Source organism: Oryzias latipes, chromosome 2 (genome assembly GCF_053564925.1).
Source record: "Oryzias latipes strain Hd-rR chromosome 2, Olatipes_Hd-rR_3.1".
NCBI lineage: Eukaryota > Metazoa > Chordata > Actinopteri > Beloniformes > Adrianichthyidae > Oryzias > Oryzias latipes.
In genome coordinates this window covers 13,612,994-13,640,831 of record NC_136238.1, presented here as the reverse complement: position 1 = coordinate 13,640,831, position 27,838 = coordinate 13,612,994, and the positions used below count along the sequence as shown (strand labels likewise).

At 41.3% G+C, this 27,838-nt stretch overlaps 1 protein-coding gene across 8 annotated transcripts in view; it reads right to left on the bottom strand.

Annotated features, from left to right (window-relative positions):
- kcnh7a (potassium channel, voltage gated eag related subfamily H, member 7a) overlaps positions 1 to 27,838 on the bottom strand; it is a 98,109-nt gene that overhangs the window by 42,896 nt on the left and 27,375 nt on the right. For all 8 annotated transcript variants that reach the window (XM_020710294.3, XM_078932772.1, XM_020710299.3 and 5 more), the window contains exon 3: positions 17,320 to 17,475. In XM_020710294.3, the coding sequence (XP_020565953.1) occupies positions 17,320 to 17,475 (156 nt within the window). The remainder of the gene's footprint in view (positions 1 to 17,319; positions 17,476 to 27,838) is intronic.

Genomic DNA, 27,838 nt, shown 5'->3' with positions numbered 1-27,838 from the left:
CACTCCGATCCTATTTTGATTTATTTTAAAAGCGTTCCAAATAATCTTTCAATTATTATAGTAATTTTTAGACAAAACTTAAAAAAAGCTGTCATCTTTTAGGACATAGTTTCTGCAGAGCAGCAGGAGGTTTTGGGAAATTTGCCTCGGAATTCCCCTCCCTGTTGCTGAGAGCTCCCCGTTTATACGCTTTTCTCCAAGCTTCACAACCCCTCATAACCCCAACCTAACATTACTGGTGCAACAAAAATGGCGAGTGATATCAGCGTTATCCAGCCATACATTTTTGATCCAGATTCCAACTCAGATGAGGAAAACAAAGACGTACATGGATCTATTTGTCTACAAGTGGATGCATCAGAATGCAGTGCATTTTCTACATCACGAATACAATCTTTTTTCCCATAATTCACAACTATTTGAATAAATAAATACTCAGAAATGTAATTTTGAGCTCAATTTTGTTTACATATGCCCTCTATCATCAGAAAAATGTCCCAACATCATGTTAAAAACAGCATTATCTTTGTAGTGGGTACACAAAGCCTTCATCTAAAGTGAAACTGCACCCTACCTCGACTTTAGGTAAAAATAAGTTTTCCTGGGAACACAGAGCCTCAGAGGATATTTAAATGCGGCCCAAAACGGTTTACAGCTTTCTTGATTAAAACTCAGAACGACCTGACTGCATAAAACTGAGCCAATGCTGATTTTTAATGAGACAGAGATATCCAATCACCTTTGTTGACCTTCAGCCTTCTTTATATACCACATAGTGACAAAACGTTCTCAAAAACTTTAGCATCACTTTTAATATCTATCAAATGTGCTGATGGCAGTAGAAAGTCTGCCAATAAAGTGATCCTAACGGGGGAAAAAAAAATCTGTCAGATCAAAACAAATGTCTTTGGAGCCTTAGGCACCATTTCACTTTCCTTCAATTATTCCTACAGGATGACTTCTACTAAAATATAATGATGGGGGCGGCGGCGCATGGAGGATCCTCAGACAGGGTTGAGTTTTTTTATTTTAATGAGTGACACTCAAGGAGAAAGACGTCTAACAGAGATAGACTGTAATTCTAAGGGAAATTACACGACATTACATTAAATATTTTTATAAAATCTTTGCAATAAATAAGCCAAAAAAAACATTGTATAATGTCTGTAAATCCTTGCCTAAAGGGTTTATCACACGTACCACCACTAGCCTTAAGAGTTGGTCATTATTAAGTGAATTAGCGTCAAATTTAACAACTTTTCAGGCATAAAACACTCCTCAGCTAAAACGCTCTTTTTTCAAACAGAGAGGACACACAGAGGCAAACTACTTTCACCCTCTACAATTATAACTGAACTGTGTCGATAACAGTATCTGCAAAAGCTGGATTTGTTCAGACGCAGTAGGTGGTAAATTTGAAAATTTCAAATTTGACGCCCAGCGGGGTCCCATCCCTGATCGTTACTGAGGCGACTTAAAGAGAAAAAAAAAGAAACTTGTCTTAATATTAAGGCCTGCTAACTGCTGATGAAATTGAAACTAATTAACATATTTATTGTTAATTTTACAAACTACATGGAAGCAAGAAGAGATCAGTTCTTTTATCTTCTTTTGTCATTAGGTTGTTTCCTCCTTTTTGTATATTTTTTCTTCAATTTAGCCTGAAGTGGGTGTGGTCTGTCACCAGTCTTGCCACGCCCACAACAAACACCTAAAAGTAACTATTGGTCAGAGTTGAGACGGCTGAAGTTATTTAATCTAGAGTTAACTGAAAAATAGATATATTTGAACTCAAGAAAGGAAGTTCAATGTACTTTTATATATACTTTATATTTAAAGTCAAGCAAAATTGTGTTAATTTGCAATCGCAGGCAAATTTCAGTGTGCTCTTGTACTTCTGAGAGTAAAGAATTTACAGATTTGATGTCAAAAAAGTCAAATATGCCTTCAATTGTAAGATAAGAAGATGAAATAAATTTGTGGCAGTGACACACGGGTTTTGTATAATGAAGTTTCTGTGGTAAAAGCTATTTTTGCTGCAGTTTTAATTTTTTGTTGGCTTATATTCAAACAATAATGCAGTGTTTTTCAACCAGTGTGCCGTGGGAGATGGTCATGTGTGCCATGGGAAGTTACCCATTTTCAATGATCTAAAATCATTTCCCATCTCCAGGAAATCAGCTCTTTGTTCATCCAAACAGGCCGTAATAAAACACTGAGTAGTTTGGAATATGAAAGATCATAAAATACGTTTTCCGTTGTGTTTATTTGATTCTATTAAAGACACTTTGATAAGAATGACGGGACCATGATTTAGATGCAGCTTCGGCTCTGTTTTCGGAAAAGTCCTGCCCCTTTAACTGTCTCCACCAATCATTCTTGGAGGCTTAATCACACGTCATTAGTCGGACCAATCAGAATGTGGTTAGAATATTCACTTCCTTGTTCCGATTCTGCTCATAAAGTCTCTCAGTTCCAACAAAAATAACAACTAAAGCTCGTCTTTAGCGGTGTAGCTTTCCACAGAATCCGGTGTCAGACCGTGGAACAAGTGAACAAAACAATGAAGCTCAGAGAAGCGAGTCTGTCTTATCGGCGGCAGTTTTTGCACTACATCTCCCATGATGCATCGGGTTAAAGTGACAGCGTCTCAGCATAAAAAGACTCTTCCCTGTTAAACGTCTTGAAACCACAATGAACACACATCAAACAGTTGTTAAATTTTCTTGATGATATCAGAGGTCAACAGTTTAGTTCTCCTTCAAGGTTTGTGTTTATCAACAGCCAAAACTCCCAGAGTTTGGTCCAAGTCATTTTTCTAACTGAAACACTTTTCTAATAACGAGTGGATTATTTTATATGTTGAATTTAAGAATAAGTAATAACAACATTTAAAAACAGGATTAACGTGAAGTGGCCAAAAGACACAATTCAACTAAATTGAAAAAATTTAATCATCTAAAAAGAAATAAAACATTTTTGTTAAAGTTTTCAAAGACTTCATCTTTGATTAAGACAAGAGAAAAACTAATAAAACTTCAACATGTTCACTTTTTGAAACAGAAAGCATACAGAAAGCATAAATATGTTCATTTTTTTGTGTAAATTTTGTCAAATATATTGTGATACTATAATTGTTGAAAAAAATTACAGTTGCCTTTGCACTAACAAAGAAAACAAAAAAACAAAACAAAAAAAAAAAAATCACAATTTAGAAAGAATATATATATATTTTTTTTGTGAAGTTACATAAGATTGCTACGGAGCCCGTGTCCTGACATTAAGATATAAAAATATATCTTGTTCCCACAGATTAATATCTTGTTCCCACAGATTATTATCTCGTTCGCACGAAATACTATTCCGTTCCCACAAGATACTATTGCGTTCCCTCAAAATACTATTCCGTTCCCTCGAAATGATTAAGTCGTGCGAACGCAATAATTATGTCGTTCGAACGCAATAATTAATCCATTCGTACGCAATAATTATTCACGTCATAAGTCATTCACGCGGATATGCTCTCTGTACGCCGGCAAAAGCCGCTTTCAGCGGTAACTTACGTGTCTCTGTGACCCGTATTCGTTCAAAAAAGGAACATGAAAAACAAAAATGATCACTTTATTACTATCTCAATGAATATAAGAAAAATATCAAAAGATTTATGATAACTAGGCTGCTTTGTCATACGATAGCTCCTGCTAGGCTGCTACTACTAGCGCCGCCGCAGAGCTCTTTGATGTATGCCGGCATTTGGGCAACTGGCTGGTCGGTTGACAGACAGACAGCTGATATTGTAGTTTAGGGTCAAATAGGAATAATAATGTTCAGGACTTGTCCTTTATTAACTTTAGCAGTCGGTTGCTTTACATTCGAAGGCTATTAGGCTACATGGTAACTGACTAGCCGATCATATCCTGTTATTAATTTACGTCATAGATTTACAGCAGATACCTTCACATTTCTGTCTGTGTGTGTCTCATCACATTGCATTGAAGACACGGAGGATGTTTAGAGAACAGATTTATTTATTTTAAAAAGCACAGAAGCAATAACAGATCGACCATTCTTGCTTTTATTTTTACCCCTATTGAATGCTCACAGAGACACGGAAGTAGCGGCAGGAAGCGGCTTTTGCAGCAAGATGACTGGAGGGCATACCACAGATCATCATGTGAATGAACGTGAATACGATGGATGCTTCTGTGCTTTTTAAAATAAATAAATCTGTTCTCTAAGCATCCTCCGTGTCTTCAATGCAATGTGATGAGACACACACAGACAGAAATGTGAAGGTATCTGCTGTAAATCTATGACGTAAATTAATAACAGGATATGATCGGCTAGTCAGTTACCATGTAGCCTAATAGCCTTCGAATGTAAAGCAACCGACTGCTAAAGTTAATAAAGGACAAGTCCTGAACATTATTATTCCTATTCGACCCTAAACTACAATATCAGCTGTCTGTCTGTCAACCGACCAGCCAGTTGCCCAAATGCCGGCATACATCAAAGAGCTCTGCGCTAGTAGTAGCAGCCTAGCAGGAGCTGTCGTATGACAAAGCAGCCTGGTTATCATAAATCTTTTGATATTTTTCTTATATTCATTGAGATGTAATAAAGTGATCATTTTTGTTTTTCATGTTCCTTTTTTGAACGAATATGGGTCACAGAGACACGTAAGTTACCGCTGAAAGCGGCTTTTGCCGGCGTACAGAGAGCATATCCGCGTGAATGACTTATGACGTGAATAATTATTGCGTTCGAACGGATTAATTATTGCGTTCGAACGACATAATTATTGCGTTCGCACGACTTAATCATTTCGAGGGAACGGAATAGTATTTTGACGGAACGCAATAGTATCTTGTGGGAACGGAATAGTATTTTGTGCGAACGAGATAATAATCTGTGGGAACAAGATATATTTTTATATCTTAATGTCAGGACACGGGCTCCGTAGATTGCATGTTAACTGAAGGGAAAAACAACTACCAGGGTAAAATGTCAAGATTTTAGTTGAAGATTGTTACAGAAAACAAACTTAACTTTTATTACAACTTTTAGAAAAAAACATTGAGGAGAGACTGTACATCAATACAGACTATAGAGTTTCACCTTTTTAAATTTTTGGATGCTGGTGTGCTGCGGGATTTTTTTAAAGATAAAGTGTGCCTTGGCTCAAAAAAGATTAAAAAACACTGCAATAATGCACAAGAGGCCATGTCCTGTTTCCTATATGGCACTGAACCTGCACATGCAAATAATGCCGATTTGGACCGTTTAAAGACCAACTCCAAGGGAAAAAATCACATTTTATGAGCTTTTAACATGATGGCGGACATATATAAATAAAGTTAAACTGAAAATTGCATTAATTATGCCCGAGAATATGACATTTTTTTGGTTAATAACAACAATCATGATTACAAGACCGCTGATAAAGCTTTACGTATAGATCCAAAGAAGATTGGGGTGGGACTTGAAATCGTTTCATTATTGTAGATAATTTATCAACTTATATAAATGTTTTTTTAATAAAAATGTGTAAAGACTCCTTTAACTTTCAAACTCTTACTGCTTTTATGCATTTCTTATCATTTTATGCCTTCGGTGCTTGTTTTTGGAAAACGTACACCTTGCCCAAGGAGAACAGTTGAAACCAGCCAACACAGGCACATTTGCAGAAATGTTCATTAAAGTGCATTGTCCCTCTTTACATAAATATTGAAATAAAAAAAATTCAAGAGACGAGCAAATTGTACGTTAGTCTTGTCTTTTTTCCATTGGTCAATTAAAACATGAGAATTCTGTTAAATTACAATAAAACACGATAAACAAAGATTAAGAAGTGCCTTGTTTGTTAAAGCTGTTATATTACTTTTACAGACCTTTATTTTCTGCAGTGCTGGCTTCGGTTTAATCATGAAGAATAATATGAGAATTTAAATTAGTGGCTGTTAACTCAGGCCCATCATTTCCTGCTGAATAAATCAACAAGAGACAGAGTCTGGGAACAGCAGCGTTATTAGTTTTCCTTGAGAGCTGGTGAGTAATAGTTGGACTGGGAGCACAGGTAAACACTCCTAAATGTAAACTGCTGCTGGACGAAGCACATCAACTACCAAAGTGCTTTAATCTTCATTTAGCATCAGCAAAAAAAAAAAAAAAAAAAGCTTTGCTCCTTCTACAAAATGAAGATTTATACTCCTTCCCTCCAACCTGATTCATGTTCACATTACAGAAGGACGCTGCGGTCCCAAACAGGGGAAAGGAGAGCCCGATTATTATTCAATGCAAATATTGGTGGTAGCATAGCAACAAGGGCCACTGTGTGTCCACGACGACCGTGGCTGCTGAAGAGTTTCTGCAGGGGGATACAGAAAAAAAGAAAATCCTGAAGGGTGGAAGACAGACGTAAAACCCAAAGAGAGACCAGTTCAGGACTGAAACTAGGCGAGCATGAAACAGGAAATAAAATAAAAGTGACGGCTCCATTCACATTTCTGCGCACACACCGCAGACGTGGGCCTCCTGAATCATGAGCTAATTAACAGATGTGTGATGTAGGGAGGACGATTATCCTCCAGGCACCTTCATTAAAGCCAGAGCCCAGAGTTTGTGAATTCGTTCATTATTTTGCTCCGGTGTCGTTTTTCAACTGTCGGCGGGATTAAGCGGGGAAACGGTGTGAAGCTGCAGTTTTTACCAAAGAAAGATGTGCCTCCTCTGCAACCGTGCTTTTATTTCCCCCAATGGTCCAGCGCACAATGCTGTTTAAAGTCAAAATACAAACTTCCGTATACTTTAATAAAATTAAAAAAAGGCTCTCTGTCAAAATGTCAGTCTGTTTTTGTTTTTTTCTACAGATGAGATGAGGGGGACACAGCTGCAGACAAGCTGGCGTCCAGACATCCTCAGCTGGAAGAGGAAAATCCACAACTTTAGTCGGAAGCAGAAGTTGCTCAATTACACTAGAAGACTTATCCAGCTCGCCGCAGCTTTAGCTCCAGCGTTCACGTTCCTACTGTAGCCTTTGAACCCTTAATGTGATCAACATGGATCAACTCACGGAGAAAAGCGCACCATGCAACACTTTATAATAGTAATGTGTTCTCGAGCTCCAGAGTTACTGTGAATGCAGTTAATAAAGTCTAACCGACTTTTCTCTGACTCTCGTCTTGCGTATAGCTCCATGCGCCATATATATCCAGTGGTGGACAAACTTGTTGGTACACCTTGGTTAAAGAAAGAAAGCCCACAATACTAACTGAAAAGACTTGAAACGTTCAAAAGTAACAATAAATTAAAATTGATTGAAAATTAATCAAAATCAGCCATTACTTTGAGTTGTTGATTAGCAGAATTATTTAAAAAAGACCAACTAATGAAATAGGGCTGGACAAAAATGATGGTACCCATAACTTAATATTTTGTTGCACAACCTTTTGAGGCAATCACTGTAATGAAACGGTTTCTGTGTTTGTCAATGAGCCTTCTGCACCTGTCCACAGTTATTTTGGCCCACTCCTCATGAGCAAACTGCTCCCGTTGTCTCAGGTTTGACGGTTGTCTTCTCCAAATGGATGTTTCAGCTCGTTCCACAGATGTTCAATGGGATTCAGATCTGGGCTCATTGAAGGCCACTTCAGAATAGTCCAACGCTTTTCTCTTAGCCATTCTTGGGGGTTTTTGGCTGTGTGTTTGGAATCTTTGTCCTGTTGGAAGACCCATGACCTGCGACAGAGACCAAGCTTTCTGACACTATGCAGCACATTTCTATCCAGAATGCCTTGATAATCTTGAGATTTCATTTTACCTTGCACAACTTCAAGACACCCTGTGGCAGATGCAGCAAAGCATCCCCAAAACAGAACTGAGCCTCCTCCATGTTTCACAGTAGGGACAGTGTTCTTTTCGTTGTATGCTTCATTTTTGCGTCTACCAACATAGAGCTGATGTGTCTAACCAAAAAGCTCCAGTTTTGTCTCATCTGTCCAAAGGACATTTTCCCAGAAGCTTTGTGGCTTGTCGACATGCATTTTAGCAAATTCCAGTCTGGCTTTTTTATGATTTCCTTTCAACAGTGGTGTCCTCCTTGGTCGTCTCCCATGAAGTCCACTCTGGCTCAAACAACGACGAATAGTGCGATCTGACACTGATGTACCTTGATCTAGAAGTTCACCTTTAATGTCTTTGGAGGTTGTTCTGGGCTCTTTGGATGCAGTTCCAACTATCCGTCTCCTCAATTTGTCATCAATTTTCCTCTTCCGGCTGCGTCCAGGGAGGTTGGCTACTGTCCCGTGGGTCTTAAACTTCTGAATTATATGTGCCACTGTCATCACAGGAACTTCAAGCTGCTTAGAGATGGTTTTATAGCCTTTACCTTTACGATGTTTGTCTATAATTTTGTTTCTAATGTCCTGGGACAATTCAATCCTTCGCTTTCTGTTGTCCATGTTCAGTGTGGTCCACACCTTTTCACCAAACAGCAACGTGACTATTTGTCTCCCTTTAAATAAGCAGACTGACTGATTATGGGTCTGAAAATAGCTGTGATGTCAATTAAAGGACATACCTGAGTTCATCATGACCCACTGGGCAATTAGTTCTCAGTCTTTTATGGAGGTCCCATCATTTTTGCCCAGCCCTATTTCATTAGTTTGTATTTTTAAATAATTCTGTCAATCAAAAACTCAAAAGTAATGGCCGATTCAAATTTCAATACATTTTAATTTATTGTTGCTTTTGAACGTTTCAAGTCATTTCAGTGAGCATTGTGGACTTTCTTTAACTGAGGGGTTACAACAATTTTGTCCACCACTCTATATATATGGCGCCAAAAAGTCGGTTAGACTATCTATCTATCTTCTATATATATATATATATATATATATATATATATATATATATGCGGCTGGGTAGCTCAGTTGGTAAGGTACAGGACTGTCACGCAGGAAACCTTGGTTCGATTCCCAGGGGCGGAATGAACAATATAATGGCAATGGTAAATGGGGGCAATTACCATAACAATGGAAATGGGGCAATTACCATAACAATGGCGAGCAATTAACATCACCCAGTGAGGGTCCTTGGGCAAGACCATTTACGCTACAGCCTACCTCACAAACATGAGAGACAATGAACCACATGTCATGCCGGCTCAGACGTCGCCCGGCCAAACAAGGTCTGCGTCAGGTGCTGGGGGACCAGAGCACTCTGATGGAAAGTGGGCTACTGGAACAAGACGGAAATGGACTAGATGCGAGAACAAGGTTCTGTTAGAATGCTACTACTCAAGTAATCCCAACCAGCGTGGTTACATGCAGAGAATGTGGAATGAATGGATGCTTCAAAACCCACAATCAAGGCTAACTGCCAAACAACTGGTAGCCCAATGCTCTAACATCCACAAACGGCAACTCCTATCACAACTTGAGATTGAAGCGATACAATACAATGGCAATACCCCGGGAGAGCCAGAACAACAGGTCAGAGAGGAGGCTATACTACACTCCCACCCTGAGATTGGGTACACAGCCCCAACAACCACAGTTACGCTGAGCGAGGCAGCAACTGACCTGAAAGACAAGATCATGTCTAGAATGAACACTTGGCAACCCCGACACCAGCTACAACGGTTAAGTGATGTACCGCCTGAAAGTCTACTGGAAACTGTGAATGAAGCATTGAGGGCAATTCCTACCACAACCATCACAGAAACCAATGAACTGGTTTACACTTCAGCAGCAGTGATCCTTGAGATGCTTGGCTATAAGAGTAACCATGGGAGAAAACAATACCCACCATGGAAGCAACGGTTAGAGGCCAAAATCAAGGCAACTCGGAAGGATGTGAGTAAGCTGACAGAGGCTCAAAGAGGTACAATGAGAAAGCAAGTACCTAAGAGATACAGCCAGATGCCCATACCTGAAGCACTGGAAACTGCCAAACAAAGGCTCCTAGCATTGAGCAGCCGCCTAAAGAGGTACACAAGAGACAATGAAGCCAGACGGATAAACAGGCTGTTCGCAACTCAACCTGCGAAAGTGTACGCTCAGTGGCAGGGTCAAAACAGCCGAGCAGACCCACCAAGGCTAGAAACTGAACAGTACTGGAAAAGTATATGGGAGAAAGAGACAGCACATAACAGCAATGCCCAGTGGCTGGTCTCTCTGAGAGAAGAACATAGCAACCTCCCTGAACAGAATCCAGTAACCATCACAGTGGCAGACATCCAAGAAAGAGTCTCAGGTATGACGAACTGGACAGCACCGGGCCCTGACATGATACATGCCTACTGGCTAAAGAAGCTCACTGCACTCCACGAGCGCCTGGCAGCACAAATAAACCAGCTGCTAAGAGATGGAACTCACCCCGAATGGCTAACAGAAGGGCGAACGATCCTGATCCAGAAGGATCCATCAAAGGGTGCAGTCCCATCAAACTACCGGCCAATAACCTGTCTCTCCACAACATGGAAGCTCATGTCAGGCATCATTGCAACCAAGATAAATAGGCACATGGATCAATTCATGAGTGACACACAGAAGGGCATTGGTAGAGACTCCAGAGGAGCCAAACACCAACTCCTGGTTGACAGAACAGTCGCTCAAGACTGCAAGTCACGACACACCAACCTGTGCACAGCCTGGATTGATTACAAGAAAGCCTATGACTCAATGCCACACACATGGATCACTGAATGCTTGGAGCTGTACAACATCAACAGGACTCTAAGAGCCTTCATAGGAAACTCAATGAAGCTGTGGAAAACCACCCTTGAAGCCAATGGGAAGCCACTTGCACAAGTGTCCATCAAATGTGGGATATACCAAGGTGATGCTCTGTCCCCACTGCTGTTCTGCATAGGTCTGAACCCCCTCAGCCAAATAATCAACAAGACTGGCTATGGATACCGACTCAGAAATGGGGCAAACATCAGTCACCTCCTCTACATGGATGACATCAAGCTATATGCTAAGAGCGAACGTGACATTGACTCCCTGATCCACACCACCAGGATCTACAGTACTGACATTGGGATGTCATTCGGGCTCGAGAAATGCAGTCGGATGGTGACAAAGAGAGGCAAGGTAGTCCACACAGAAGGGGTCTCACTCCCAGAAGGAACAATAGCAGACATTGAGGACAGTTACAAGTACCTCGGAATTCCACAGGCAAATGGCAACCTGGAGCAGGCAACAAGGAAAGCTGCAACAGCTAAATACCTCCAACGGGTAAGGCAAGTCCTGAGAAGCCAGCTCAATGGCAAAAATAAGACCCGGGCAATAAACAGCTACGCACTGCCAGTTATCAGATACCCTGCAGGAATAATAAGATGGCCAAAGGAAGAGGTACAGACCACGGATGTTAAGACACGAAAGCTCCTCACCATGCATGGAGGGTTCCATCCCAAATCCAGCACCCTGAGACTGTATGCTAGCCGCAAGGAAGGAGGCCGAGGACTAGTGAGCGTAGAAGCCACTATCCAGGATGAAACATCCAAGATGCATAAGTACATCAAGCTCAAGGCCCCAAATGACAGTGTGCTCAGTGAATGTCTCAGGCAATGGAGAGCAGAGGATACAGTGCTGGAGGACAGATCCTCATGGGAGGACAAACCCCTGCATGGGATGTACCACCGGACCATAACGGAAGTGGCTGATATCAAGAAATCCTACCAATGGCTAGAAAGGGCTGGCCTACAGGACAGCACTGAGGCACTCATCCTTGCAGCTCAGGAACAAGCCCTGAGCACCAGAGCAATAGAGGCTCAGATCTACCACACCAGACAAGACCCAAGGTGTAGGCTGTGCAAAGAGGCGCCTGAAACAATCCAGCACATAACTGCAGGGTGTAAGATGCTGGCAGGTAAAGCATACATGGAGCGCCACAATCAAGTGGCTGGAATAATATACAGGAACATGTGTGCAGAATATGAACTGGAAACCCCAAGGTCAAAATGGGAAACACCTCCGAAGGTTGTAGAGAATGGGAGGGCAAAGATCCTGTGGGACTTCCAGATCCAGACTGATAGGATGGTAATGGCGAACCAACCAGACATTGTAGTGGTGGATAAAGAACAGAGGAAAGCCGTTGTGGTGGATGTGGCAGTGCCAAGCGATGGGAACATCAGGAAGAAGGAACATGAGAAACTGGAGAAATACCAGGGACTCAGAGAAGAACTGGAGAAAGCCTGGAAAGTGAAGGTGACAGTGGTGCCTGTGGTAATTGGAGCACTCGGGGCAGTAACCCCCAAGCTGGAGGAGTGGCTGCAACAGATACCTGGAAAGATCTCAGACATCTCAATCCAGAAAAGCGCAGTGCTAGGAACAGCTAAGATACTGCGCAGAACCCTCAAGCTCCCAGGCCTCTGGTAGAGGACCCGAGCTTGAGTGAGAAACCACCCACGAAAGGGTGATAGGGGCAAGTTTTTTTATATATATATATATATATATATATATATATATATATATATATATGACAAAAGTTCAAAAACAGACCATTTGTTGATGCTACGCCTTATAATCTGTTGCGCACTATAGTTTGGAAAATACGGTCTTCAAATGATCAATAATGGAACAAGCAAAGTTTGGTTTTACCAGTTTGAGTTGGTTCTGCGAAAAAAACAACAAAACACAGTTCTGTCTTCTTTAAAGGACCTTTCGTTTTTTTTTTTTTTTATCGTGCTAGTAATAACTCAAAAACAGAAACAGCTGAACTGCTTCCTCTGCTCTCTGCTTTGATAGAGCAGAGAACACCAGAGGTGGATTATCTCTTCGCTGGCGTCACATGAAGCCGTTACTAAGAATAACCACAAGTTTCAGTGAACTGAAGCACATCTGCAGCCGTTTGCTCATCTGCGGTGCCCTGATAAAATATATGGCATCTTTCATAATTAGCGCCTTCTGTCCATCTGCGAGGATCATGGTGCAGTACTCTCAAGAATCACTGGAGGGAGGCTCGGGGAAAAGGCAGAAACGTTCACCGGCTGTGCTTAAACCATGTCATGACAGAAGTTGGCCGTAGGCTGAGGAAGACGTAAAGACTACATTGGGACCTAGCCTTTTAAACATATGAAGACACAGATTCACTGGAATCGTGATGAACACTTGAACGCACTTGAACTTGAACGCAGGGGAATGCTGGTGCTCGGTTATCTTCCTTAAAATAGAAAAATAGGAGCTTTTGTCCTTGACCAACTCAGAGTTTAGACTTTCCTTCGTCAGATCGTACACACAAACAGTTCCTTGTACAGTATATTCGACACCCACCACTGGTCTTCACAACACATCCCATGAGACAGTGCTGTTGATAGAGCTCTCATCCAATTACAGGCATCTAAAGGTGACCTCTTGTCCTCCATGCCTCTGCTCTATATGTCACAGACGGCAAATGGAGAGAGCTGGTGTCTCCAGAGAGGGAGGGGGGCACCAAGATTGTGTTCAAGTGCACCTCTGAGGAACGACATTGTGCACTTTCCCACTGTCAGGCTCTATTCTGGTAGTTCATCAGGCAGTCCTGGCAGGCATTAAGCTATAATTGGGTCAGACCTTTACAATAAGACCAGAAAACACAACGGTGTCTGCTGGTGTTAGCATGCTTGCAGAGCAGGATGTTCCTGCAGCTGCAGTCACAAGTTCAGACACACGTGAGGACCGCAGGACGCTCAGGGTTGAGCAAAACTCAGATGGACAGAGCTTCAATAAAAAACTAAGGCGGGTGTAGATGAAGATCCACCACCAGAAGCTGCTTCGAAATACACCTGTTCACACCCTTAACCCTTGTGCTATCCTAGGCACTTTACCATTGGGAGTGGGGTCATCTAGACCCACTAGACAGTGCGCTGAACCTTTTTTCTTCAATGATTTATGATCTTCACTGGTGTCCATTGGATTACATGAAATCTTTCCACCTTTCTCCGCCTTTGTCATGGTAGGAATAACACGTCAATTTCAGGGCGGGGTCATCTAAGATAACACAAAGGTTAAACAGTGACACTGCAACCTCTCTACCACAACCAAGGCCAAAGAGCGAAGGACACCCGAGACAAGATGGTAGACCTGAACAAGACTGGGGGGAACCAAGGCAAGCGGTTTAGTGAGAAAAGATCAACTGTTATTAGAAAATGGGAAAAATACTAAATCACAGACAATCTCCCTTCACCTGGAGCTCCTCAAGATTTCACCTGGTGGAAAAAATGATCTTGAGAACGATGAAGGGAACAGCACAGAACTACACAGAGGAACTGGTCAATGACTCGAGAGCTGGAATCACAGCATCAAAGGGTACTAAAGTAACAACCACGGCATCATGGATAAAGATCCTGCAGTGCTACAAAGGTCCCCCTGTTTAAACCAGCACATGTTCACGCCCGTCTAAAACTCTCGAGAGAGTTAATCAAGTCTGACCGACTGACTCTTGTCTCGCTTACTGTGGCTTATATTTTGGTGCACCTTCTACATAACTTCAAAAATAGGCCGTTGGTTTGACGTTCCGCCCTATAGGGCATAAAATACGGTAGACGAGAATTGGACTGATTTCCATAAAAAAAAAAAAAAAAAAAAAAAGTTCCTTTGCCTGTGTAAAAAGTCACTCAGTGATTAACCTGCGAAATGATTCAAGTCAAGCCAGCCCTAAGAAGTAAGTACATTGCTTTGAACTACACAGGCTGTTGATCAGAACCACAGAATTTTACTCCTGTAGAGTTTTACATGCAATTTAAAGAGCTGTTTTGGGTTAGACAAACAATAAAATGAGGTGGTTCAGATTCCTGCCGCCGTCTTTCCTAATTGCCTAATGGTGTTATGATTGTTTTCTCGGTTTGCGGATGACTTTGTGCCAGCAGGTGTGTCTGAAAGAAAATGTGGCATATTCATGGGTTTGTAGATAGTAAAACACACACTCACACACACACAAAGTGACTGCAGCAGGTAAGAACAAGTCTATAATGAGACAAACTGAAATTAGCTGCTTTTTTGACGTGATTCTAGTCTGGCAAAATTCAAGAAAAATACTTTTACCCTGAAATAAAAAAAACAAACTTAAGATACATTTTCGATAAATACATAGTAACATAGGAAGCATAGTTTTTTTCAGAAGATAAAAGCAGCTTTTGTGCACATTTTTACATAGAATCCATAAGACCTGCATTCCCATTCAAAAACTGACTAAGACTTTGGTTAAAGTTTCAACTTTGGGAATTTATGTTTCATTTCATGAACCACAAGAAAGGGAAAAAAAAGATTCAGTAATCAGAAAAGGGCCTAATTAGCAGAGATAATTGGTCATCTGGGCTTTTCAAACATTTTTCTTATATTTCTACAGTTTGTAACTCAACTAAGCAAAGATAGTTAAAACCAAAAGTGGATTCGTGTAAACTTTTGCAGAAAATGTTGGCACATTTCTACGCCTTTGAACTTCTTTTTTTCTTTTCACTCAAAAGCTGCAAAGTTAAAAAAAAAGTTCCAAGGGATATTTCTCAACTCTATACCCTGATGTTTACTATAATTAATACTATCTTTGAAGAAATGAAAAAATATTCTTTTAGTCCAGCAGCTATAATTGCCATTAACCCTTTCAAGACGCACTCAGGTGAAAATTGTGCTTTTGGTGTTTTAATGTATTCTTGTGATTTAAGACATGTACTCTATATTACCAAAGGTATTTGCTCACCTTCCTTGATCACATATGAACTGAAGTGCATCCCATTCCTAACCCATAGAGTGTAACCCTTGTGCTATTCTGGGCACTTTAACGTTGGGAGTTGGGTCATGTAGACCCACTAGACAGTGCGCTGAACCTTTTTTCTTCAATGATTCACCTTTTGCTACTATTACAGCATCAACTCTTCTGGGAAGGCTGTCCACATGGTTGAGGTTGAGGTCACACTAATGTTGGTGGAGAAGGCCTGGCTCTCAGTCTCCGCTCTAATTCATCCCAAAGGTGTTTGTATCGGGTTCAGGACAGGACTCTATCCAGGCCAGTCAAGTTCATCCCCACCAGACTCTGTCATCCATGTCTTTATAGACTGGTGGACAGTCATGTTGGAATAGGAAGGGGTCGGCTCCAAACATGGAATTGTCCAAAATGTTTTGGTATCCTGAAGCATTCAGAGTTCCTTTCACTGGAACTTAGGGGCCAAGCCATAGTCCTGAAGAACAACCCCACACTATAATACCTCCACCACCAAATTTCACACTCAGCAAAATGCAGTACGAAATGTAAAGTTCTCCTAGCAAACCTCCAATCTCAGACTCGTCCATCAGATTGCCGGATGGAAAAGCGGGATTCATCACTACAGAGAAGACGTCTCCACTGCTCTAGAGTCCAGTGGCGCCGTGCTTTACACCACTGCATTTGTGTTTGCATTGAACTTGGTTAAATGTGACTTTGATGCATCTGCTCGGCCATGGAAACCCATTCTATGAAGCTTTCTACGTTCTGTACTTGGGCAAATCTGAAGGTCACATGAAGTTTTGAGCTCTGAAACAATTGAGTGCAGAAAGTCAGCGACCTCTTTGCACTCTGCGCTTTAGCATCCCCTGACCCCTCTCCATTAGTTTACATGGCCTACCACTTCACGGCTGAGTTGCTGTCGTTCCTTAACTCTTCCATTTGGTTCTGACAGAGTTGACAGTTGACTGTGGAATATTTAGGAGCAAGGAAATTTCATGACTGGATTTGTTTCACATTTTGCATCCTATGGCAGTTTCCACACTGGATTCACTGAGCTCCTGAGAGAAGCCCACTCTTTCACAATTGCTTGAAAAAAACAGTCTGGATGCCTGAATGCTTGATTTTATACAGCTGTGGCCAGGCCAAGTGATTAGGATACCTGTTTCTGCTCTCCCTTTTTGTTTCACTGGTAATTGGGATTGGGAGGGTCTGTAAACTAGTGGCGAGCATGTTCCGCGCCAATGTCTCGCCCCCGACCCATAGGTAAACTTTTAATAAACTACTGTTGCTCTCAGAAACTATGTCCAAGAAAATGACAGTTTTTTATTTCTTTTCGCCCAAAAAAAATCAGCACAATACGGCGTTAAAAGGGTTAAATACGGGAGACAAAAGCAATATTTGCATGGCCATGCTTTCCAGAAACAAGCATTAGCTACTTGCATTATCATTTTTATCTGTGGTCGTTTATAAAATATACATTAAGCAAAAACCAATGCATCCCTCACACCAATAAATCTTGATCAGGCATGATTGATTGTCCATTAGAGCCTATTGTTTTCCTACTAGCGTTTCGTGGTGGATCCTGACTGCTGTATGTCATTCACTGAAAAGCATCTCTGAGGAACAGAAATGACTCACGCTGGTCAGCTTTGGAGGGCGAGGCGTGGTTGAGTTTCTCCAGAGAGTCGCTGCTGCCCTCCTCCAGGATGTAGTCAAAGTTTAGGATGAACATCATGACCACCCCCTCCTCATTCTTCACAGGGATGATGTGAGTATTGCACAGAAAGTTTGAACCTGTCAAAGGGAAGACAGCCAGTTAGAAATGTTTGCTTTTTCCATTTGGAGAGCTTCTAATATAAGCCACATCAGCCCAGGTCCTCCTTAATATTCACATTCCTGTGATTTCAGATACAGAATTACCAACAACACCTGAATTTAGAGCAGGTAGGCCAATAATAATGGTTTAAAGAGCAACTGAAGGATTTCTTGGTGCAGAAAGTGGAAGTCTGGGTGAAAGAATCAAAGGGTCCACAGAGCCAAAAGCCTCTGAAGCTTAAAGATCCCACATCTAAAGTCATTGTTGTACATTCGACCAGTGGTCCCCAATCTATTTAGTCCACGGATCCGGATTTAATATAAGAAAATATTTTCATGGAATTGCCTGTACATGGCTGAAAGCCTCCAGCTTTCCATGTCTGTTGAGGGTAAAGTTTATGTTCATCCTCTGTGAAAAATATCTGCACCTGCTGTAAAATTTGTTTGTACACTAGATTTCATGTAGGAAACATTAAAATGTTATATAGATTATTCTTTAACCCATAACTGTCGAAGGGGAAGTTAAAAATCACGCCAACTTTAGCCCCGTCTGACTTTTAAGGTTTGACGGATAAATCAGAGGAAAAAAAAAAGGCAGAAAGCATATTTATTATGGTGTGTGGGAACAACTATCCCAATAAATCCATAGTTGGTGTAAAGACTTCTTGTTTTTGTGTGTTAAATTAAGATTTCTTTTATTTTAAAGTTGAAGGCGCGTCTGTTTCCTTTCTGGATTTTTTTTTTTTAAAACAAACTTTCCAATTATGTTTGTTTTTTGTTAACTCTACTTGCTTGGGGGTTTCAATTTAGTGGATAGCGCAGCCGCTTTAAGAAAGTAGTGGGTGTATTTCTGACACGTGACAGAGCGAGAATAGGCTTTATAGTAATGCACATTCAAGAAACTATTTCCAATAAAAAGGCTGTGTAAATGTGCAGAAATGCGGGTTTTATGCTTCCCCACTCAACTTTTCCACTATTACGCGTCGCTACGCAGGTTTTTAAGTCCATTTTCGGGCTTAAGAGCTGCACCTCCTGGATACCAAATCATCAATAAATATGACCCCAACCATGCTCTGGGAGGAACTGGTGATCCATATAAGCAAAATTTCAACTCGTTCTTCTTGGTTCAAGTCATTGGTAAGTCAATGAAGCACAATGTGACAATGTTTGCAGTAGGACAACATGACACCAAAACACGCCTCATAAAGTAAAGGTTAAAGCCCAAATAAAAATCACAACAGACTTATCAAATGCCAATAAGACAAAAAATTGTTGAAAAGTTTGAAAATCCAACATAAAAGTGCAATTAATGTATAATTTTTAACTTAAGGAAACAATACTAAATTGTAATAAGGCCCCAAAGGACCAAACGACTGCTGCCGGGCCATAAAGCATTGACTTAACCAGATCTGGGGTTGCAATTATTCATAGTGGTAATTAGTTCCTGGTAGAGTTTGTAGTTGAACTAAAAGGTTTTGGGTTGACTATTGCATCTGCTTTGCCTGATTAAAAAAAGGAGCCTTCAGATGTGGCGGAGCTGCCGTTACAGGAAAATGTGTGTGAAGTTTAAAATAATAAACATGGATATCTCTGGAAGATTCTTCCTCTCATATTAGACTAAGTCCTGCTGTCACCACGCTGCTATTTATAGCTCACCCAGCAGGCTGGCAGCCAACAGCGCTTCTTTTCTGGGGGGGGGGGGGGGGGGGGGGGGGGGGGGGGGGGTCATACTGCTGCACAAACACGGCACTCAGTGACAGTGACAATAGTGCTATGTAAGCATCCAAAAACAGCCACATGTGCAGGTCCAATTAATAAGGCGGAGGGTTTCATATTCTGCTGGACCAGGCCGCTCGCTGCTGCTAACAGTACATCAGTGTCATCATAAGTGGATCGAGCCATTATTTCCAGTGGAAGGTGGGCGGGACGTAGGTCCTGTTATAGCTCTTCTAATTTTAATGACAACAGGAGGAAAAGAAACTCAAAAGTTGAGTTTTCTGCTCGGATTGATTTTCGAGAACATTCTGGAGTTTTGCGAGAAGAATAAAACTTAACAGCATTCTGGGATAAAAATGAAAGATGACAGAATAAAATGAATTCAACAGCAACAGGAGTTTGAAAATGATAGCTTTTAGACAATCTGTTGTGTGTGATCTTTGTTTTGTTTTTTTTGGGTTTTGAATCCTTTTGTCACTGCTTAAAAAAAGCGGCCAAAAAAAACCCCAAGAAGTTGCAGCACTGTTAATCCTCAATTCATTTGCAAATCGAAATGAAAACGTGCGTTTCCATGGAAACGTGAGACTTTTAGAAGAAGCAAATCAGTGACATCTTTCACAAGGGAGCAAGAATCTTAAAAATCAGAAAGCAGTTTTTAAGTATTAACTCCTAAATTACCCGTTTTAATCAAAAACAAGCAAGTGTCACAACTCCACACCTCAAGAAGGTCTACTCTGTCCATGAAGGGTGCGAGGACCCTTAAACCATAATTCACTGTCTGCCCTGCTGCCAAATCTCATGGTTTTCCAAGCCCACACATTTGCATCGACATGCTGATCCACAGATGCAAATCAGATCCGCCCCAAGGTTGTTTTTACACTCAAATACTCTCAGAAGACGGAGCATAGCAAAAACAGAGAGAAGATGGTTTTGTTGTGTTTTATTTTACACTTCTTTGGTTAAAACCCAGGACCACAACTTTTACAAAGTGGGTAAAGGTTTTACTACAATTGAAGGTCTCAAGACGTTGTACAAACAAAACATAAAGTCAAGTGTAAAACGTTTAAAAGTCAAAGTCACCTTCTATGTAACCCACTTGAATGTGTGCATTCAGTTGTCCATAGACATGCATATACTGGACTAGCAAATTAAGCGCAAGTCGGGTTCACTGCCTGGTTAATGAATCTGCTGGTATATTTAAAAAATAAACTCTAAACGGTCGAATTGGAGCGCATTCATCTAAAAAAAACAAATTTACCTTCCCCTGTTGTGATAAATAAACCTATAAAATCCCAGAGACTTTAAATCTTAATAGCTTGCTTAAAGTCTAAAGTTGGACTTTTTTAACAACTTTGACAATTCTGCAACCAGCCCCCAGCGGTATTATGAGGAACTACAACATATTGGTACTTCCTGGTTTGCTTCAATTTTAATAAATGAGATGCAGTCAATCCTAAGAAACCACTTGGTAGTTCAATCCTCCATTGGAACTCTGCTTTAATTCTTTGATTTGAGCTTCCAGTTTCAGGGCAAAGACTCTACTGCTAGACAACAGAGCTGGTCAAAAGCAGTCACTCATCATCCTTTACTTTCTAATGAACCCAACTGACATCCTGGGATGTTCCGATCTTTCAGCTATGACAGCTGAACCCAGACTCATCCATCAGATCTCCGGATAAAGAAGCATAATTCGTCATTCCAGAGGACGTGTCTCCAATGCTCTACAGTCTAGTGGCAGCCAGCTTACATCACACCATCTCCTGTCAGCTAAGAACAGGACACTGAGGCTACCATTCATACAGGCTAACTAAAACTGGACCATAGAAGATTGACAAAGCGTTGGGTATTTCTGTCTATTTCTGCTGTGAAATCCAGATGGTTGGGTTAGAGTTTGGCATCAACAACTTGAAAGGATAGATCCATCTTGACTTGTATCAACGGTTCAGGCTGGTGGCGGTGGTGTAATGGTGTGGGGGACACTTTAGGCCCCTTAAGATCAACTGAGCATGGTTACAACACCACAGCCTACCTGAGTATTGTTGCTGACCATGTCCATTAGAGCTGTAACGGTGTGGAATTTTTGATCACCACGCTGATGAACCAGCAGGGGGGGCAGTTTCACAGTTAACCCCCCAACACAAAATCCCCCGGGAGGCCACGTTGCAAATGACTATAATTACAATGCAGTATTCTTTGATAACAAATAACTGTAACAACTAACTACTATCTATCTAATGAACTCACTATATAGGTGTTGCAGAATGACTATGTGTGTCAGCGCTGCGTGTGTAGGAGGAAGGAGGGCACACGTGTGTTGGGGGTCCGTGTTGATTCTAGCAGTGGACCGCCCTCGAGCTGCACATGAGTTTCACCCTGAGCTCTCTGGTACATACATCTTCTCAGAATATTATATATTGCCCAGTAATAAATGAGACTCCAGACACTGTCACCTCTCTGGTAGCCATGAAGTCTTACACCCATGAAGAATGCGGGGCAGGAGGCTCCGCCTTTATTTAAACAGACTTGTAACTTTGCGCTGCACAAAGTAGTTCCCAAACAAAACATGTAGTGATATTCATTGAAATCTAACTGCGCGTTCATGTTTGGTGTTACAGAGTGAAGGAGAACAGTAATAAACCTCCCCAACACAAAATCATCTGGTGGGCGGCCGTGTCGCGCACTCAAAAACTCACGCAGCTTGTAATGGAATTGAATACAATGGAAATTGATGATTAGAACGCATTTGTCGGTTTTCCTCGTGAGATGGAAACTTCTGTTGTAGAATGAGGATGTGCTTCTGAAACCGCGCGTGTGTATAAGAGGGAGCGTGCTGCGTGCAGCGTAGAGGTAGTGAAAGCCGCGCACAGCGCAAGAGGGTGTGAGAGGCGCGGCGCAGGGAGTGAAGGAGAACAGAAAAAGGTTTCCCCCAGAAACCCTTGAAGTCCGAACACAGGACTAGCAGAAAAAGTAAATTATCAGCAAAGATGAATGTGTTTAATGTGTTTATTATAGTTCCAATCATGCACCATATGCAGAACGGTGATGCGGTTATCGTCACACCCCTTATGTCCATTCCTTTATGACCACAGTTTACCCATCTTTTGATGGCTACTTCAGCTGGATAAGGCGCCATGTCATAAAGCTGGAATCATCTCAGACTGGTTTCTTCAACATGACAATGACTTCACTGTTCACAAATAGCCTCCACAGTAATCAGATCTCAATCCAATAGAGCATCTTTGGGATGTGGTGAAACGGGAGATTGGTATCATGGATGTTCAGCCGAGAAATTGGCAGCAACTGCGTGATGCTATCATATCTATATGGATCAAACTAACTGAGGAATGTTTCCAGTACCTTATTGAATTGATGCCACCAAGAACTAAGGCAGTTCTGAAGGGAAAAGGGGTCCGACTTGGTACTAGCAAGGTGGACCTAATAAAAAGTTGGTGGAAGTCCGTTTCCCTCAAGTAACTGCATTGCTGCACATTCAGCATACAAGTGTTGTTCGTAAACAAATTAAGGCTATTAGCTAAAGCTGGACTCCTTTGTACACTGGATGTGAAACCATGAACTAAGTTGAGTTTTATCACCTGGTTGGGTATGAATGAAAGTTCTAGTTACCGTACCTTTTTTATTACAGTTTTTATTTGAGCTAATTCAGATCCAAAAGAGGCAAAGTCTTGCTCGTCCCAGTATCGCTTATCACACACCTGTGCTGCCACAGCAATGATAAAAATAAACCAGGCAGGAAAACAGCAGTGAAAAGTAGTTCATGAATGAAAAATGTCTATTTTACTCACAAAGAGCCTAAAACAGACAGAGTGCAGTTTCCAGACAAATTAACATGTACATTTTTATAGAATACAAATGAACATTTTATCGTTTTGACCAGTTTAAATTTAAATACCAAACGTGAACACATTTAAAACTTGTTCTACTGAGAGATTAATTGGTCTATTAATTGGTCTATTACAACTTGCGATATGTTCTATTCCTTCGGCATGTTTCTTTTACTTGTTAGAGTAAATCTTTCTGACAGATGACTTGTTTGTTCTTCAATGTCAGTACTCAGGTGAATGGCTGGTGTGCAACAACTAGAAATTTAAGTTTTAATTTAAATACCTAAAAAAAAAAAAGGATATGAGGGTGGTAGTAAGAATTTTAAAGCCAAGTCTCGAGGGCTGACACACCCTGCTGGTTTTTCAGCTATTCCTGCCCTCAATAAAAAAATTAAAGCAGAAAACACAGGACAATCACACACAATTGGCACCCCTCCCTCACCAGGGGCCTCATTTATAAAACTTTGCGTAGGATTTGCGTCAGTAGTGGAGTACGGATGAAACATAGGACGTGCGTACGCACAGAAATATTCGGATTTATTAAACCGTGCGCACGCACATCCTACGCATCTTTCCCTTTATAAATCACAACCGATTCTAAATGCAGCGCAGCTTTTTGCGGCTACATGACACGCCCATAGTTGCCCATAAATAGTCCGTGAAACGCCCACAAATTAATATTCATGGCTTGCTAAATCATGGCAAACACAGAGAGGAAATCAAAAAAACGTAACTTCACTCAATGTGAAGTAGAAGTTATCGTTGGCGAGGTGGAAAAGAGGAGAAAAGTGTTGTTTGTGTTTCCCTATTAAGTCCCCCTTATCGGCGTCCTCCTCCGCCTCAGTCACCTGACTGAGACGGAGGGGCCCCCGACGCGCCAGGGTCAGGGTGACACAGGTAAGAGAAATAATTAAAATGAATGCAGTCAAGTCACATGTATGCAGGCTACACAATTACAGATTATTAATATAGAACAATTTTATTTTAGCTGCTGGGTGTTCCAGCGGGGCCAGTGGTTACGATGCTGCAGCTGAGCAGCCGTCTGGACCCAGCGTCTCCACGGCACGCGGCTCTTAACCCTCCAGCAGTGGACGTGTCCTCACCGATGCAGTCCTTGAAATGCAGAGGGAAGTCAGTAGTTCAATCAGAGAGGTGGCCAAGGAGTTGGGCGAAATCAAGATCGCCCTGACTGAAATAAACTGCACGATGAGGGAATACTTAAATAAATAATATTTTCCACACCTCTTTTTCTTTATAAGCGACGCATCACTTCTAAACGCTGGTGCACAGCAGCAGCAAATGGCTCAAATGCGTGGGGATGGGGTTCAGGGTCGGGGCCAACACAGCAATCAGCGCCAGGGGGTAGAGGCACGTTTTTAAGCTGTGCCACATTGTGTAGCACAGCACATGCCAGCACGATTTGGCACACACTGTCACTTTCACGTGTTTCTTCCATCTGCCGACGGTGTCGCCGTTTCTCATTTCACCCGTTTTTGTGCGTACGCCTGGGTCAGAGCTTGCGTGGAGGACCGCACATTTTCCCGTCAAGTTTGCTTTTTATAAATCTCAACTATTGCGTAGAGAGTGGCGTACGCCTTCTTTTGTGCGTACGCAACGTTTATAAATGAGGCCCCAGATTCCTCCCTCCACCCACCCAGTTCCCCCCAATATAAAAGCCATCTTACAACAACATTTGTGCTCCATTTACACTGACCAAAAAAATGCAAAAGTTCTGTGCAGGAAGACCACCGGACGAGTCGTAAGTGAACACATCAAGCAGATCTGAGCTGCTGCTGCTGATGCAAATTTCCTCCTGCCTGTCTGCATATCCTGCCTTAGAGAAGTCAATGTCAAACGCGTGCATGGAGACACTCGGCAAACAGAAGTACATTTCCATTCCACAGCCCCACACTGGCATAGAAACAGACAGCCGTCCACACAAACACTAATGAGGCCCGTGCATCCAGACACGGACTCACAAACACAGCCACTCACACACAGGGTGCCAGCAGCATTAATTAGCACAATGTTCTCTGTCCGGCTAAATCTAATAAGCACGCGGTAGAGCTGGTTTACATGCTGCAATGTAATGAGAGAACACACCTTTGAAAGGCATTAAAACAACTTTAGTCAGAGCATCTATGCCCTGAATCCTTATCAGCGGAACAGTCCAGCATTCTAATGGGGTATGGCACAACCAACGCCAACTGCTTTGATAAAAAAGTTCTCAGGGTAAAAAGTTGTCAAAGAGAAAAGGCATGACTCTGCAGTCTGCAAACATGCAGTCATGGACAGATGATCGTGAGCAGAACCAGTATGTTCTCGTCTGCTCCTCAGGGGATGCTGGACGCAGGAAAGGGCCGACTTACATCGGAGGGATAGAAAACTTTTGCAAAACACGACAGTGGATGTCAATCATCCCCACAAACAAGATTCGGGAGCCAAACAGGTGGAAATCCTATAAATAACAACCCGATAAGCCCTCTGTGCAGCCTGTGCATTTCTGTAGCGGAGTCAAGGTCAAGCCTTAAGCTCCAGAGGAAACTTCGAGCTTATTGATTAAAGCATTTTCCGCACGACTTCCTTTCCTTGCTGATGGAGGGCAGCCTACCTGGATTACCAGGCTACCTGGTCAACACAGATGGTTGGGCCGGATGACGGCGCAGTGTGGTACTGAGTGCACACGCAGAAAATGCCAGAACGCAATATGACGGCGGCTCTTGGATGTTCTCACACATGCAAGCCTCTCTCTGTGTCATCAACTCAGATCCAGAGGAGAGACTGCAGGGAAATCACGAGATCCACAAACAGAAACAATTTGAAGACCCACTCCAACGAAAATGGAGTGTTTTTAACATCCTCTTGTAGTATTTTTCTGATGATAGAGGGTATATGTATGAGAAAATTAAGATTAAATCTGCATTTTTGAGTATTTCTTTATTCAAATGGTTGTGAATCAGGAGCAGACAAAAAAATGCTGTTCTAGTGCTCCCTGCTTTGCTCCATTCTGATGCATCCACTTGTGTACGACTGTGTCGGTAGGTCTTCGTTTTCCTTAACCGAGCCGACTGTGCCATTTTTGTTGCGCAGGTAGGTTAGGTTGGGGATGTGAGGGACTGTAAACTGGGGCGGGAGAAAGTGTCCAAAGTCTGGCCTGTGGGGCAAAGGCGGCCGGCAGGGTCATAAAATCAATAATACGTTGCCCCCACCACTTTCTAAGAACTGAGCGTAAGATTTCTTAATTGTGGTTGGCTAAATTATGTTACAAGCCGTTGCCTATGGCAACAACCTCTGGCTACTTGACCTTCAGAGCTTTATGGGCCGAATAAGAGGAACAGATTTGTTTCTGTGATCAAAACCTCTTCTGGATAAGAATATTACTTAAGTTATTATCCTTTTCACATTATTTACATTTAGAAGTTTACAGTGAGAATTTAATAATGATTAGTAGCATTTCATATGAACCCAGATTTAATATTGACAGAATTTTTCTTTATTCTATTTCTGGTCTTCAAAATGTCAAATTCAAAGTCAAAATGACAAATGTATTTAAAGGCATTTCTTTTCAATGTAAGGAAATGAAAACTAATGAACTAAAATGGTTATGAAATAATTCATTTGCATTTGATGTTATTGTAAAGCTTTAAAGAATGCAGGTCAATTGGTTGGCCCTCACATTTTCACCTCACAAAATCTGGCTCTCTAACACTTCGTGTAAACAGACGGATCTTGGGAAGTGGGGGCAGGTTCACTCCACACCAACGTTCTCATGAACTACCGCCGCTGTGCAGAAGCCTGAAGCTTTAAGAAATAGATCAAAAGATGATCAGAGTGGGACACTTTTAAACCGATCAGGGCACAGTGTCATAATTTCAGTTATTTCATATCATTTCAAAAATAATGTCATTATAATATCCTTTTTTGTTTTCAATTTTATGCTAAATATACATGTGGAACTCTTTAAAATTCTGAATTCTGATGGTAAAAACTAACAAAAACATCAATCTATGCACTTTGAAGAAAATTAATAATTTCTTTAATAGTTCTGCTTATTTATTTTTTGTTTATTTGTTACTTTTTCGTGAAGAATACCAAAATGCATTACCATTCAATACACAGCATACATCCACACATCTACATGACTGGAAAGGAGCAGTGAAAAGACTGAAAGTCTTATTTTATGTCTGACCTTCCATCATATCCTAAAGGAAAACAAAATGAAAAAGGACACGATCCTAGATGGCATTTACCACCTGCCACCACACACAACACTTACATCACATCACACAGTCCTCAACTTTCTTTTTTTTCAAAGATTTTCTCAAATAAAATAAAAGTTTGCTTGAACAATTTTCTCTAAAGGCCTATCTGTAGGGAATTCTAAACTTTTACCTCGACAAAAGAAAAACATGTGTGCTTTACAATCAAGTGTTCAAACCAGCTTTAAATATAAACACAAGTTAAGCAATGTCTAAAGTATATAATGGAAATCTCTGAGATAAATGAGCATAAACCTGACATTTCATTCCAGCCAGTGGCTTGAAAGACAGATCCGTTGAAACCAAGGTTGCGGTTAAACCCCAGATCATTATAACTTCCAATCTGCTGACCAAAATAATGTTTAAGACTATTTCACATGAGTGAAGTTGCATAAATGCAGCCAAAATGGTACACAGCTTGAATATGTATCACACATATTAGATTTTCAGGTAAAAAGAAAATTATAAAGCCAAAAACAATTGATAATGTTGGGTGAATTTTATTAAACAGGAAAATTCCTTTTT